Source organism: Haliotis cracherodii, unplaced genomic scaffold, assembly GCF_022045235.1.
Source record: "Haliotis cracherodii isolate W230 unplaced genomic scaffold, xgHalCrac1.p SCAF_9, whole genome shotgun sequence".
Lineage (NCBI taxonomy): Eukaryota > Metazoa > Mollusca > Gastropoda > Lepetellida > Haliotidae > Haliotis > Haliotis cracherodii.
In genome coordinates, this window is record NW_027266343.1 from 5,183,616 (window position 1) to 5,200,504 (window position 16,889).

The window sequence follows — 16,889 nt, forward strand, 5'->3', positions numbered from 1 at the left end:
ACGTCGAGTCAGACAGGGGTGCATTCTTAGTTCATTTTTATTTATTTTATTCATAAACGATTTAGCAAAAGAAATCGAGTCGGGATATTCCACCAGGAGTTCAGTTCCATTCCGAGTTTCTACAGCTGTTTCTCTTGCTATTTGCTAATCACACCACTCTCATTGCTGACACTGTCTATGGTCTACAGAAGCGTATTGATTTCCTCAAAGATATCGGCTGGTGTGACATGAATCCCGTATGGAGTGCAACTAGATTTAGCTTCAGCTGTCATTGTCGATGTCTCAAAGGCTTTTCTTATTTATGAATACTTAACGCTAATGGAAGTTACGAAAGCAATACAATCTAGTACGTTATTCCTTGTGGAGTGAATCTGCAGAAACGTCGTACCAGAAATGTATAAAGAATGAACGTCGCTCAACAATAAACACTTTCAAACATGTCAATGCTTACGGAAAGAATTGCAATAGGGAAAGAATTCATGCAGCTTGGAAAAAAACTCAAACTGTTTGCATTTTACATCACGTGAAGATTCCGGATCAGAATTGATCTTCAGCAACCCATGCTTGGTGCGGCGTTAAACAACAAACAAACAACATCACATACGGTAGCGTGCAGCGAGACCGACACAAATAGAATTAACAAATGCAGGTGCAGCTTTAAAGGATAATGATCTAAAGTTTAAGCTGCTGTGCGGCGAAGACAGCAAACAAACACTTTCTGTTTGATCAGATCGTGTGAGTGGTGGGATCGGATCAGAATCGGAAGAGCAGGACATGCTTCCCCTTTTCGTTAACACCTGGTGTCGTCACTGATTCATTCATATTATGTTCACCGCTATATGTAATTCACCAGTGAAGCAATTCCGCACAATGCTTAGACTTACGATCGCTTTGTTGTGCGAGGTCTGTTACCATCGATCATCCCGGATCCCGAGAATGATCGTTATGAACGTACTCTCTGACTAAACCATTGAATGTCTTGCAATATCCTTCATATGCAATGAGAATTCATTTTCTGCAATATCCATTGCCCACTAAACTGCTCACAGCGTCGTTTATGGTTGTGGGCGATGCCTGTATGTTGCACGTGACAGATAAGTATGGATGTGCTATAAGTTTAGAGACTATTAAAAACACCACATCATAGTCTATTAACCCTGTATTACTTGTGCAATCTGTAACGTTAAATTCCCTGGCTGCGACCGTAAATAAAGCTTTGTTCCCCTATCCATGATTTTCAGTAGGCTTTCTCTCGAAGATGAATATAAATTGGATGTAAATTGAAGTTTAACGTCATTCAAATCAAAACGTACCGAATTGGTCTTGGTTAGTAGTATAATAGCATGGAGAGACAATACACAGGATATAAGATGATGATATTTGGTTGAGCCATGATAAATACCATTTTGAAAAGTAGTTTGTTTGAATCATTCCATTTTATTGTCATTCCAACTTAATACGAGTGGGATGCTTAACTATGCGAGTAGCAGTATGTTGATCACAGGGATCAACTTTAACATCATTGGAACCCACTGCTGGCTAACAGCCCAAAGTGTACGTGTGCACAAGCACTTGTGGCATTTTAGACACTGGGCCTCACTTACAAGCTTGTTAAAATATGCTTATATGACCTGATTTTGGTTGAGATGAATGTTACCATGCTGCATCTTTAAGACCTATTACAATCTTGATTCTCCTTTTAACACGTTTCAGAGCTTCTCCATGCTTCTTCATTCACCTGATGAAGGTGCAAGAAGTGGCTCTGAAACGGTGACAAATAATAAAAGAAGTTGCTATCCATAAAAAACGTCGTGTATTCATGTTCTCCCAACTTCTAAATGCATGCCATGACATTATAAGATCTGTTGGCGATGTTGCAATTTTGTGATCCTTGAAGTTGCGATGAAAGATGCGATTCACGATCTTACAATGTGATGTTGCGATGTGGTGATATTTCGATGGAAGTATTGTGTTTGAACAGTTGGCAGTCGCCAGGAAGTTACTACATTTAGATGGTATTTAAACTTCCGGTTCGGTATACGGCTTTCGGTGATAGTAACATGTGGAAAGTTCTGCAATGTTCTAGTGCTGCTAGACTGGTGAGGGCACACAATAGAAACTTCCAGTAGCTTGTTAGGCTGTATATATAGTGGGACAAGGGCTAGTTTACGTATCTCTCACGCATTCATCGCTAGGAATCAGCTTTCATGTAAGGATCTCTTATCATCCCTGATTCCCTGTCTATCCCATCTCGGAAGCTTGACCACTGTCACCGCTGGTTGAATATATATTATTATCACTGACTTTTATTATCACCACTATATTTTTGTATTTGATACTGACCACTGCCTATTTATTACCATTGAATATTTTACAACCACTCTAGTCTGTAATGCCATTGTAATTGCTGTCCACTAATTTGTGCTCATGTGTAATTTTTGTGATATTTTTCTTGATTGTATACCGCTTGTTAATTGGTTGTTGGTTTCACACTAAGTTATTTTACTTACTGATTTCTACGTCAACATACTGTTTTAATTTGGGATTCGACACAGTTCAAATCCCCGAAGCTTCCCGAGAGATTAAGTGATATATTTATCATACACAACCATTCTTAACCTGTGCCTACATTGTCTAACCAGCTTCAGCTGCAGAGATAAGTGATGACATTTGATTGTGACATAATGGTACCAATGACGTATAAATGGTTTGCCAAACGTTGAGATGTAATTGACCAAGCTATAACTCATATGGAGGCTAGTTTGTGGATGTTAAGTGCTTGGGTTAATCACCATTTATGAATAATATTTATGGGGGAAAAGTATTGCATGGTATGACTTCAGTGTTATGATATTAAGGAAAACATCAAGGATGTGAAAATGTGCGTGAATTATAATAATCATTGTGGCCCCGAGGACCCGGAAAACTGCCTGAAATTAAGAGGATATGCTCTATATGAATGTGTGAAAGACAACTCCTGGTACCTCGTGATATATTGCTAACAGTGGCGGATTCACTCATTCACGTATTTCACAGGTCAACACTGTACCACAATACATTGTTGGTACATTGTATTCTCTTGGTTCAACAAGACACAATGCAAACATTAATATTCCTCCTTAATGTTACCCATTTAAAGTTTCGAATGGAATGTTTAATTATAAAATGACGCAAAACAAATTCAAATTTTTATTGGTGCAAAATTCACAAATGACAGGCACAATCATTCTTAACCTCCGTTGAGAAATAATGATTAATTGGCGATGTGCTGACACGTGTTTGTATTCTTGTTTCCATGTGACCACACGGTACTGACACCAAACACATTTCTCTCATATGCTCTGAGTTGCTTTTCCATACTGGATGTACTTGTGATGTCTCTTCACCAACATCTACATTTAAAGTGGTGTACATATATGTGCATCGGTTATTGCTGCTCTTTGGGTAAATATGGTTTATATAATTAATCTGTTTGTGATATTACATAATTACTTCAAGATTAATGAATATGACCAAGGTTTCCACTAAAATGTAAATTCTCACTTGTAGGAAATCACTAAGGATATCGTCTCTTCAGCAAAGATTTCAGTTCATAGCTTGTTTCTATGTCAAAGTTAAAGTTCATGTCAAATGCACAATCGTCACTTTGGGGTTGATGCCAGGTGGTGCAAGGAGATGCAAGAATATCATATCAGTTCCGTATTCGACGTAATAAGCGCCCACAGCGATATTTGCTAATATATTGGCTACTGAACAATCCCAATTGGCACCCTTCCGATTGATCAATGTACACAAGACTTATTTTTTCGCGTGTAATACGCACTTGTGTGTTATATGCACCCTTAATTATGAGCAATTAAATTCTGGAAAAAAGGAATCTGTCTTACATAAACATTTCAGGCTGTCAGCATAAACCACGAAATTTATCTTTCAACTCTTTTTTTCACCAAAATAATATTCCAATAAGAGCCCCCTGTTTCTAATTTGGAGAGCGCCCAGGGCGCTTATTACGTCGAATACGGTATATCTTATTTTGACACTGGGATCTGTTTGATTCACTTATCAGTCACGGAGGGTCGTCGTTAGGGGCATAGTTTTTCTTCTTGTTTGTTTAAACATTGAAGCGATAATACTTAATGTAGATCAATGCAACTTGGCACGCATCTTGGTCATGTGAATATTTATGTACAAGTGATGACATTATATTATTGTTTGTTGTTTAACGCCGCAATATTCCAATGATATGACGGTGGCATGTAAATAGTCTTGTCTGGGCAGAAAATCCAGAGATTAATATTGTGAAAAATGATTCACACCGTCGTGACAAATATGAGACATTCGTGAAATGTGTGTATACTCATGGAATTTCTGAAGCATCTGAGATTGAATTAATCCATTCAAACTTTATACTTTGTTTCTAAGCTTCATGAGAATCCATAGAAAGATATCTAGATACATATTGTAGGGTTCAGCATATGTATCACCATATCCTTGTAAAAACTACAAACAATAATTATGACAGGATTCAAGTAATGCCTTATTCAATATGTCGGAGTCTATAGGACACAGTTGGAGTCAATAGCATGTAGATCTTGAAACATTCAAAGGATTTACTTCATGTTATAGAATGTCAGAATAGGAGATAACAACGTCATTTGTTCACCATTTACTTTTCCCTCTAGATAGATTCAAGGAATGACTTGCAGAATATTCGCAGAATGTATTTGAGCCAAGTGGAATTAATACCTTTTAGATTGTCAAAGGATTTCATTGAATTTTTTAAATCACAGTAAAACGATTATATTCTGTCAAAATATTTTTTTAACTTTGTACACACTTCAATGTTAAGGATAAAAAGTCCTTGACCCAAGGGGGTATTTGTTGCTATACGTTTTGGCCATATATATACTTCACTGATAAAACAATTAGTGATAATGTTTACGTGGAATTTGGGGACAGGCATTTAAGCAAGAAGGCATCCTGAATCCGTTGTAGCCCCCATCTTGCCGATCAATTTCTTTATGCATAAGAATCACTATTCCCGGACTGGCAAAATGTAAACATGAGAATCAGGCCAAGAAGTTTAACTTTAGATTTATATATCGATGATCTGATATCATTCAATAATGGTGCCATTCAACTGATTTACCCACCCGAACTAGAAATAAAAGAGACCAGTAAACCACCTCATCATTTATGTATTTAGATGCATGTATAAGATTCAGAGTGATAACAAACTCTCCACAAGACACTATGACGTCCGTAAAATGTCCAATTGCAAAAGTATGTCCCATGCAATTACTTTCTTTGAGTTGTATGATATGTTGCCGTTGCTTTTTCCGTGTGTTTGTGAAGTGTGCCACAGGATACGCTCACAGATTCGCGAACACCTGGTATCATTACTATTTGATGGTGTTACATGATTTTGGTCTAGTAGGTATCGTATAATGATGGACTCTGCTTAAAGGAGAACTATCTTGAAAATATGGAAAGGGTTTTATACCTAATAGTTTAATGGGGTCGATGAAAGAAGTGCAAGTCTGAGACTTGCCGTGTTCATCAGCGAGTGTCCCTTACGTTGGTGTCGAAAGAGAGTGAGATTATATATATTACCTAATATCATTCAAAATCACTTCTTCAAAAAAAAAAGCAAGGTGCTATTTCTAAGACCACTTTTTCGTTTTCAAGAAATTGTATCACCTTGCAAGAAAGCAAGCAACATATATCATGGGGATTCATGATTCGAACCTGCGATCATAGAATTCATGTAACCTGAATGCACACAAACTTTGCCCCAGCCCTGGAAAAAAGGGTCAGTTGAAAATTAATGTTGAGATATCAGAGCGACATAGGCACCATAATCAACAAAAACTAAATTTTGCAAACAGAGGTCATTTCAATATCAAATACACCAACACGACCCATCCACTGGTCGCCTGACAGTGCAAAGAACTAGATGTAAAATCTTTGGGTATTCTAAATCGCACATGAATTAAAACAAGATAATAATAGTCAATGTGAACTAGACAAAGCAATTTGTTTTCAGTTGTTGTTGCCACCAACGATGTAGCTTTTGGTAAGCCCACCTACTACAGCACTAATTACCCAGATTATTCCCAACCGTCTTATGCTGTTGATGGAAACACTGACAACAATTGGATTGGAAGAAGTTGTTTTGGGACAGCTCATGATGACCTGAACCCATGGTGGATAGTTGACCTACTCAGCACATACACCATCGGTAACATCACTATCTACAACAGAGGGGATGCCTTATGTAAGTAGCTTCGGATTCAGTTTGATACATTAAATGTCTACAACAGAGGGTATTCCTTATGTAAGTATGCCCTGACGTCTGTTCGATGCAGATAAAAGTACCATTGAAAGACAGTATACTTCTGAAAAACACCCGTAAATCATATTCAGTGGTTACGTTTGAATCCTATATTGACACTGATTATGATTCTTTAATGTGTTGTCACACCTCTGTTCGTGGATTTCACAAAAGTGGTAAACGTATATAATCCGCATTAATTTCCTCACATGATAAGCGGCCATGGTGTAATGTAATTGAAATATTGTTTAAAGCGGCATTGCACCCATCTTATCCTCTAATGAGGATCCATGGTAAAATAGGTCGTTAATGTTGACTATGCTTGTCGTAAGAGGAGACTCGCTCATTGACATGTGTTGATGCATGGCATCGTATCCTAATTGCGTGGATCGATGCTCATGACAACAAACAAACAATAAACCATCATTAAGAGGAACACCTCTCTGTTGTATGTTACTGTTATATATGGAGCTGTGTCAGATTGATGAAACTGACTGAATAATATAGTTATATTTGATTTATGTTGCTCCAGCGGAGCGCCTCAGTGACGTCACGGTGGAGGTGTTCTCTGTCAATCCGGCAAGATGTCCAACAGCTGCTGCAGCTCTATGTAAACAACTCCCCGGGCAACTAGCTATGGTCTCCCATATAACCTGTGATGAGGAAGTTGTTGGCAGGTTTGTCAAAATCCGGAAAGAGACGGTTGATCCGTATGACAACATGATGTTTTGTGAAATTGAGATAACAGGGACTCCTCTTCATCCAGGTAGGCATGTGTTAATCCTCCTTAGTAATTATGGCATGTCAACAATATTCAAGCGATTGACTTTTAACTGCTTCCTCAGTTTCAAAGTTCATTGCAAAAAATCAATTATTTTAGCAACTATAACTAAAGGCGCACTAGAGCACGTTCAAATATAATTCAATTTGTCAGATTTTCTTACATAATCTTGCACAAAATGACAAAATGGGATTACTAATGTGTATATAATAATGATAATAATAATAAGAAGAAGAAGAATGATTATGGGTAGAGGATTACAATAATGTCCTTGACAAAATAAAGTCACCATTGTTGTGTTTTATTACACCCGATCCCCCGAAAAAGGTATTTAAAAAGTACAAATCAATACGGCGCCAGAGCCCGATTGTATTCGAAACCGTTTTCTGAAACTGTTCCCATGTGTCAAAATACCATAAATTCAGTGTTTAAATTCTCACCGGAACGGTCGAACAATACTTCTCCCAACGAAAGGTGATTTGACTATTACTTTCACCCTATTATTTGTCTGAATACACTGTACCAAATAATCACAGGGTGTCTTACGGAGCTTATACTGCGCTTCCAATGACATTATTTACAAGGAGCAGAAAGGTACCAGAAAGGGATATTGAGGTTGTAAGGTTCAATTGAAAGAAAATGATCCTTGAAGAGGCTAAACATTTCTTCTAATGGATTGACAACTGAAAAGCTTATGATTATTTACCTCACGAATGGATTTCGAGATCACTGAAATGTATTGACCTCCCCAACCGACTACTTGTTTTACTCAAGTCTTTAATGAATTGCTGGTCAACTCAATTTGAGATGTAATCGCAGTGGCAGGTGGTGACTTCAGAACCCATTTCTTTAAGACGAGGAATATTTCAGGACGATTCTTTCAGTTCTTTGCTTTTCTGTTTGTCAGTAAACCCTTTATGCTGTTCACTTTGCAACGAGGAATGTTATCATCCTGGACTCATCAGCACATATCCCCAACATCCCTTTCTCACCTCCTTTACATGAATGACCTTGAACTTATTGCCATTGGAGGATCCACACTACAAAGACAGATTCAAATTGTTGAGTCCTTTTCTTATGATATTGTTATGCCCTTTGGACTTGACAAATGCAACATTCTTCATCTGAAAAGGGGTGAGGTGGAAGAGGGAGTATCCCTTAGTTTACTTGCTGAGGAGTTATTGATCATCTTGTGGAAGGTCAGGCCTATACATACTTAGGGATGCAGGTTAAGGAGAACCTCCAGAATGTCCATATCAAGGAAATACTTCGGGCAGAGTTCAAATGTAGATTTAAGAAAATCTGGAGTTTAGAGCTGAATGCTCGCATTAAAGTTAGAGTCAAACATACATGTGTTGTACCCGTCCTTTTATATTGATTTGGTGGGGTGGATTGGACGAAACAAGAAATTCAGGATATTGACACGTTCACACGAAGCATCATGTCAATCAGACAATAGATCCAACCACCCTTGCTCTTCACTCAATCGCTTATATTTACCAATCATAATAGGAGGTGTGGTTTGATTCAGGTGGAGGCTCTTCAGGAGATAACTGTATTGTGCACTTTTGTACACATGTATTTATCCAATGATCCTCTTGCGAAACAACATGATGAAGACAAGGCATTCCACAGTTTTCTTAATCTCATCGTCAATGTTAATTTTGTTGAAGGTTCTGTGCTGCTGGACGGTATAGAAATGAATGTCAACCATGCAAAGTGTTATATAAATTTGGCACAGACTGAACGACCACTGTTTCGAGTTGTGCCGTGTGTTGAGAATATATGCAACCCTGCAGTGTCCTTCGCTTGGATGAAGTCGTCTGGCCTGAAAAGTGAAACAGGGGGCTTTCTGTTTGCTGCTCAGGACCAGTCACTTCCAACACGAAACCGTCAAAAAGTGTGATTTTGGATCAAAATGTAAATGTAGAAATGTAGATTATGCAATGAATTGAATGAAACTGTCCAAGACATTGTTACTGGATGCCCAGCTTTGTCATAAACACAGTATCGAAAGCGACAGTGTCTCAATCCTTTTATTACCGTCTTCGCCTTGCTTGTGGTTTTGACCCAGACGACGATCAATGGTACGACCCAGAATATGTAGAGTGCATCATGGAAAATAATATATACAAAATACTTTTGAATAGGCCCGTATACAGCCTTAGACTTATCAAGGCCAACAAACCTGATTGTGTCCTTTTTTGATCAATCCAATGAAATCATTTATATCATTGAATTGTCGGTCCCTTTGACACAAATGTGATTCAGGAAAAACATGGCAAATATGCGGATCTAACTTTCGAAATGTCACGCTTACATCCCAAGTGCCAAGTTGTCCGACTCCCCATTGTTATCGGTGCCTTAAGGTTTGGTACTTCCCAATCAGTTGACTGACATTGGGAGAGTACCCAGGTTTTCTACCAGGAATACAGCCCTTCTGACGACTGCAGTGTTTGGGAGTCTTCACATTCTCCGAAAAGTTCTGGGTTGGTTTGACCAGGCAGCGCTTCCTGGGAGAAGTCCCATTCGCTGTCTGGGCTGCGTGTAGAGGGGGGTAGGACCCTGAGCCTAGCTAGCCTAGCTAGCCTAACTAGCCTGACTGTACCAAGATCACCGAAACCCTCTTTGCTGCATTTTTCTTTTTAATCCTTAAACAATTATAATCATAATAATAATAATAATAACAATAATAAAGTAACAGAAAAATTGTCGGTTCCTTGGCAAATACAACGAATCACTTTACATGCATGTTGCCATTTTGAGCAGTTAACACAATAACTGTCATGTCTTTGATGATTGTGTATCTTTTGAAACGCATGTCACATTCAGGATATCCTTAATGCCTTTATCCCTAGCACTTTTATGTTCGTTCCAGTGTGTGGACAGGAAGTTGTTCCTGCTACCAATGGACGCCGACTGCAACAAACTACTGTTCTAGGAAATATGACTTCCCATAAGTCCCGTTTAGAGTGCGCAATTTCCTGTCATCACTTTGAGGGGTGTGTTGGCTACAACTTCCGGACTGAAGACAACACCTGCGAGATGATTATCTCGCCTGACAGGAATGCAATCGTTGTGTCGGATGCTCAGTGGGACTATCTCGGACATGACCTTTGCGAATGATCAAGACATATTGTCGTTTTGTTGAATGTGGTGTAGTATCTATCATGGAAATAAGCTGACTCTCCATTGAAGCCTATTTGTGTAATTTTATTTTTCAAGAGATGCCTTTTTAATGTAAACAATTAAGTTTATAAAATACTATACCTTTTTCGTGTAAAGCATATCATAATACTCATGAATAAAATCGGTGTTCTTCAGTCTCATTTGTAACCATTATGATGAAGCTGGTATGTTCTTGTCCCATTGACTCTATTATTAGGACGACGTAAAAGATGACGTCTATTGGATTTGAGTGAGTGAGTGAGTGAGTTGGGTTTAACGACGCTTTTAACAGTATTCCAGTCATATCGCGGCGTGTCAGCTTAATGTGGGAGGAAAGCTCGAAGTGATGCAGGTTTTAGACGTTTACCACTTCGGTGAAAACCACGAGCACGGGTATTGTGCTGACAAACCTAGAAACATAATTAGGGCTAACCGGGGTTCGAACCCACAATCATAGGTTTCTGGCGTGCCCAAGGGACGCAACTCTGCACAGCGAATCGCGGCGCCTTAGACGACTGGGCCACCCGTGCCCCCATATTGGATTTGAACGAACACCAGAATAGATATAACAGAGGGTGTATAATTTGGTAATTCCAGTAGAAAGTGTTGGGCTCTTCTTCAGAGAGGAAGTACATAACACGGGAGAAGGATGGCGAGCATGCCACATGACCGTCCGTTTATTCGAGACTAACGCAGGTTACATAACAGCACGGGATTCTGCTTACCTGCAACTCATCACTTTAAACAACGGACATCTTTTGTCAAAATGTTACATAACTCATATTTTTTTTCAATTACAGCTATTCAGTGTTTTTTTTATTAAGATACATTTATTTTGTAAGAATTTCCACCAGGTTGTTTGTATTTTCACCATATGTATTACCCAAAGGATTTAAACATTGGTATTTCTTCCTGGCTTAATTCGCTTAGGGAGGTGGTATCATTAATAAAAGTTCAGTTTACAGGTCCGGATGAGCCCGGCCCTATAAATCGGATGGTCATGTCGAACCCTGTGTATTAATTTTATTTGCACAAGTTTAAATTCACATTTGACTTTTACTTTAGTTCTTGGTCCATTTCTTTATGGAAAAGATCTTGCCTTTTCATTGTTAAATCTTTCGTCTGCTTGAGTATACCATTCCAATAGCCCTGGTGCTGCCAGTTAGAGATCCACTGGCTTATAGCATTGTCCCTGTAATACTCCGTGATGGGTGGGGAGCTGGGATGGTGAATCAATTACAACTATCAATTACAACCCCCACCAAAAAACAAACACAAAAAAACGTGCTTTAGAGTATTCCTTAGATAAGGAAAATACCTTCCTGAAGAATTCCTCAACTAGTTGTTCTAGATTTTTAGTTGTTTCCGCCACTGATGGTACACCTTTGAAAGTGCCCATTTGCCATGTCTGAGGTTCTTTATGGCATTGCTGGAGTAAAATAAATTAGGTCTGGATTGCTGCTGGTTCAGGGAAAAACTTCAAAACAATCAACAAACTGACTAGCTGCAAAACATTTAGTTTCTACTCAACGTCAACGGTATTATCAGACATAGGCAACATTGTCTCACTGTTATGACATCCGATCTTCAGCACAAATACTTATCTCAATACATTGACAAAGCCTAATTGTCAATAAATAAATGAAAAGCAGGGTATTTTATGTGGATCAATACATTCCAAACCCACTTCGATATTGCAAATGCCGGTAGTTTGGGCAGGGTCCACAATCATGCAACCATCAAAATATATGTCATCAATGTGGTGAGTGAGCCAGTTCAAATATATAGTCAAATCGGCAATATTCAGCCACATTCAGCCATATCATGACTACAACAATTAATACATTAAGGAAACAGCAATTTAGGCTATAAATCCTGTCAGCAAAGGACCGGAAAATAACTTGACTTATCACAGACATATTCAAAACGGGTATATTACCATAAAAAATTATTACGAAATAAACAATACATTATAACAATGGGCTATAAATAGCCAGCAATTGGAGGAAGATCACCATACTAAGGACGGTGGGGACTTACAGTATCTTTGCTACCTGCATGGAGCCTACCAGGATTTACGCCATCCCTTTAGCCGCTGGAGATGGCATACAAGTTCAGACATCAATTAAAACTAACAAACATGCTATGATTAAAATCGTGATAGTCCTCAATGAATGATGTGGAATTTATATACCCTCTATGGGAGACAATAGTTTTACAGAACTTTAACCCGCTTTGAGGAAACAGCCACTGATTTCAGTTACTAATTTAATCTCCCAAATTTAAAACAACATTTTTTATACCTTTGCTACCTGCATGGACCCCACCAGGATTTATACCACTAGTCCTCTGTACAGTTGGAGGAGGGTTTTCTGATTCCCTCCCCACTTTGAAATGGAAATGACTTTCAGTAGATCAAGTGCCTTCACACATTTATTTTTTAAGTAATTAATATGTTGTAGAAAGATCAGGTGGTGGGCAAAAATACAATTAAACACAAAGTAACCATTGTTCCTATTTATCTTCATTTAAAGTAACACAATATAATACCCCCAAAGGCCTTCTCCCCAGGTGGGTATGAAGATAATCTGTTTCTAAAATTCACCTTGTCATGGCCTTACATAATAGAATGAGAGGGGCGGTGGGGGTAGCCCAGTGGTTACAACGTTCGCTCGTCCCGCCGAAAGCCCGGGTTCGATTCCCAGCATCGATCAGTGAAGCCAATTTCTTGTGTCCCCCGCCGTGATATTGATAGAATATTGCTAAAAGCGGCGTAACACCCTACTCACTCACTCACTTGTAGAATGAGAGATAAAAGACATTGTTTGCTTATGTACAAATGGCGTCTGGGCGACCCCTTCCTTAATTAAGGAATGTACATCCCCAAAGTAAACACGATAAAAGAGCACTTAATTGTTGTTACATGTATGGTGTCAACACTGTATTTTGGTACATGTATGGTGTCAACGCATAATTGCTGTTACATGTGTGGTGTCGCACGTAATGGCTGTTACATGTATGGTGTCAACGCATACTTGCTGTTACATGTGTGGTGTCAACACTGGATTGTTGTTACATGTAAGGTGTCAACACGCAATTGCTGTTACATGTGTGGTGTCGCACGTAATGGCTGTTACATGCATTGCGTCAACACGTAATGGCTGTTACATGCATTGCGTCAACACGTAATGGCTGCTACATGTATGGTGTCAACACATAATTGTTGTTACATGTGTGGTGTCAACACGTAATGGCTGTTACATGCATTGTGTCAACACATAATTGTTGTTACATGTGTGGTGTCAACACGTAATGGCTGCTACATGCATTGCGTCAACACGTAATGGCTGCTACATGTATGGTGTCAACACGTAATGGCTGTTACATGTGTGGTGTCAACACGTAATGGCTGTTACATGTGTGGTGTCAACACGTAATGGCTGTTACATGTGTGGTGTCAACACGTAATGGCTGTTACATGTGGGGTGTCAACACGTAATGGCTGTTACATGTATGGTGTCAACACGTAATTGCTGTTACATGCATGGTGTCAACACAAACTTGCTGTTACATGTTTGGTCTCAACACTGGATTGTTGTCACATGTTAGGTGTCAACACATACATTAATTGCTGTTACATGTATGGTGTCAACACTGGATTGTTGTTACCTGGGTGGTGTCAACACTGACTTGTTGTTACCTATGTGTCAACACAGGAATGTTGTTACTTGTGTGTTCTGAACGATGTTAGGGTTTGAGGACGATGTGTAGACTCTTATTGGCCAGTGTGAGGTAAGGAACACACGTAACAATACTTAATCATAACATTTCACTTTCCGCAACACTTCACATGGAACCTTTGATTTGAATGCAAATCGTATTCCAGGTCGATATACAGTAACAACTACTGACATCAGACACGTATGTCTACACAACACCGCAATAGATAAGCATAAAGATTGCTGGCCATGGTGGGTGGGTCTGGTGGTGGATTACAAGCCATTCACTCACTGAAGAATCGAACTCGGGATTCGGCGTGACTAGATACGGCCTTAACCACCTGACTACCTCACCGCCCCGAAGAGCAGTATCAAATTATGTTTTACCTGTTGGTGATATGTCCTATATTTTGCTTAAATATTTCACAATTGAAATCATATTGAAATGGCCAACAGCCAAATAATTCCTCTTTACAATCGACTCTGTGATAAATGTCTGTAATAACGATCACTCGTGGAGGCTTTAACAAAATCACATATATGCCAATTTGAACACTGACGTCATACCATGTTTACAGAGGTAAGCCAATCCGACAATTCCGAAATCAAACGAGCCAGAACCATGTGGCCTAAGACGATGCAATTCAATATGGCCAGTGTCAGGCACCGCTATTCGTGGATTTTAGTCCAAGGCTCGTCCTGGATTATTTTTGTTCAACAGAACCATTCCCGTACTGATTGGTTTCACCGAGGAGGTAAAGGCCTGCTTCCCTACATAAAATTGATACAAACTCCATCAATGTAACCTCAGAGAGGACACGTGTTGCCCAGTCGTCTTATGAGCCGTGTAAGGTACCTTAGGCGTGTCAGAAACCCATGATCGTGGGTTCGAATCTAACGCTGACAATACTTCCATGCTTTCTTCCCAGAAGTGATAATGTAAAAATACCTGAGTTCGATAGACATCTGCTTGGTAGAATGTTTGAGAAAGCAACTTCGGTGTTTCCGAAGGTGATATGGCTAAGGTATTGCTAAAGACAGCATGCACCTATTTCCAAAACATATCTAAATTAGATGTGTGGCTACAATAATTCCTGTATTAATCAGAATGAATGCGTTTTATTGGATCACCGCCACACGCGGTGGGATTCAATTTTAGTTTTGACGTATGTAGTCGGAGAAATATCTGAAATGCTTCCGTTCCTCGAGTCATATCGGTCTCATCCAATATGTTTAATTATATGCTAGTGTTTTCTTCTTTTTCAATCCAAACATCCTTCTAAGTGCGAAAGGGTTTAATTTTTTGGTTAATCATATGATTTGTTTATAATAAATTGACGAAAGAGCAAGAAGTAGCTCCGAAACGTCGGGATAAAGAATAAAAGAAGTTGCTATCCATAAACAGTGTCATGTATCCATGTTCTCCCAACTTTTTAATGCCAGTGAAATACTTTAATAATGACATCGAGTTGCATTTGTATGGCGATAAAAGTTATATTGCTCATTAATTGTTCAAAGGAGTTGGCAGTAGACATGCCATGACATTATAAGATCTATATGGTGATGTTGCCTTGTGATCCATGACGTTGCGATGCATGATCACGATCTTACGATGAGATTTTGCGATGTTGTCATACTTCTTAGGCAATATGTAATCAAAACTCCCGCCTCCTCAAGCAGTATAGAGAGAACCTCACTAAAGTGTCTCTATATTTCAAATATATTAACACGAGTCGATAAAAGTTCAAAACCACGAAGATAATCAATTTATCATCCAAAAATCATTCTTCCAACTTTCTTAGTTTGTAAACAGTGTTAACCAGTGTCTTCATTGTCATTACTACATCTAACCAGCTTCAGCTGCAGAGATTAGTGATGTTATTTGATTGTGACGTCACAATTGTCTGCAAAATGTTGTGATGCAATTCATTGATCTCACTAAGCTAGTACTCTTGTGGAGGCCAGTGTTGGATGTTAAATGCTGGGGTTCACCATTAATGAATAATATTTAAGGGGGGAAAGTATGGCATGAATTGAATGCACCATCAATGTTATGACTAATGTGATCCATAGTTGCGACACATCAAGGATGTGAAAATAAGTGTGAATTATAATAACGATTGCGGACCCGGAAGAGTGCCTGCGGTGAATGCGGTGACAATGTGTGAATTGCACTTCTGATAGCTCGTGATATATTGCTAACAGTGGCGGAGAACTATATTCTACGCAGGGAACAGCTAAGCTTAAATTTCTGGGCCGCGTCCCAATCAAACCCTCTCATCCAAAACTTAATAAACCAAAACATCGGCCCTAAAAGCCAAGCTCTAGCTCGTAAACAACCCTTACTTACCCCAATATCCCAAAGAATAACAAACTACCTAAATGAACACCAAATTAAAAATCTTAAACAAAACTGCAAACAATCAAATATCTTCACCCCTAAACTTAAAATACCCGAAATAGACACAACACTAGCTAGCCAAATAAATAAACAAACCGACCCAAACATAGCTAAAACTACCACACTAGCATACATACACGAACATTGGCCAAATTGGTGTCACATTTACACGGACGGATCCTCAGACCCGACCTCCAAACACACAGGTTTCGGAGTCCATACCACACAACCAACTAAAACCACACAATCCTTCCGACTCCCAAATAACCAATCAATATTCACGGCAGAACTAATGGGCATGGCCTCAGCCCTCCATAATCAAGAATCCAAAAACCACAAAAAAATCCTAATACTTACCGACTCTCTAAGTGGACTGCAAGCCCTCCAAAACAAAAATACCAAAAACCGACCTAAATTAATAAATCAAATACTTAAAAGCTCCAACGACCTAACTAAGGCAGGCAAACAAATAACCTTCTTGTGGAT

The 16,889-nt window shown here is 39.0% G+C and overlaps 1 protein-coding gene across 1 annotated transcript; it reads left to right on the plus strand.

Moving 5' to 3' along the window:
• Positions 1-3,374: 3,374 nt before the first annotated feature.
• Positions 3,375-10,241, plus strand: LOC139452176 (uncharacterized). The gene is made up of 4 exons (XM_071233538.1): positions 3,375-3,444; positions 6,047-6,277; positions 6,867-7,100; positions 9,994-10,241. The coding sequence occupies exons 1-4, from the start codon at positions 3,375-3,377 to the stop codon at positions 10,239-10,241; spliced, it is 783 nt and encodes a 260-aa protein (XP_071089639.1).
• The last annotated feature ends 6,648 nt before the right edge of the window (positions 10,242-16,889 follow it).

Bases quoted from the DNA above. Each gene is read 5' to 3' on its own strand.
- LOC139452176 (XM_071233538.1), top strand. From the start codon at position 3,375: ATGTCTCTTCACCAACATCTACATTTAAAGTGGTGTACATATATGTGC. The intron at 3,445-6,046 runs GTAAATATGGTT...ATTTGTTTTCAG, and splicing joins CGGTTATTGCTGCTCTTTGG to TTGTTGTTGCCACCAACGAT. The intron at 7,101-9,993 runs GTAGGCATGTGT...TGTTCGTTCCAG, and splicing joins AGGGACTCCTCTTCATCCAG to TGTGTGGACAGGAAGTTGTT.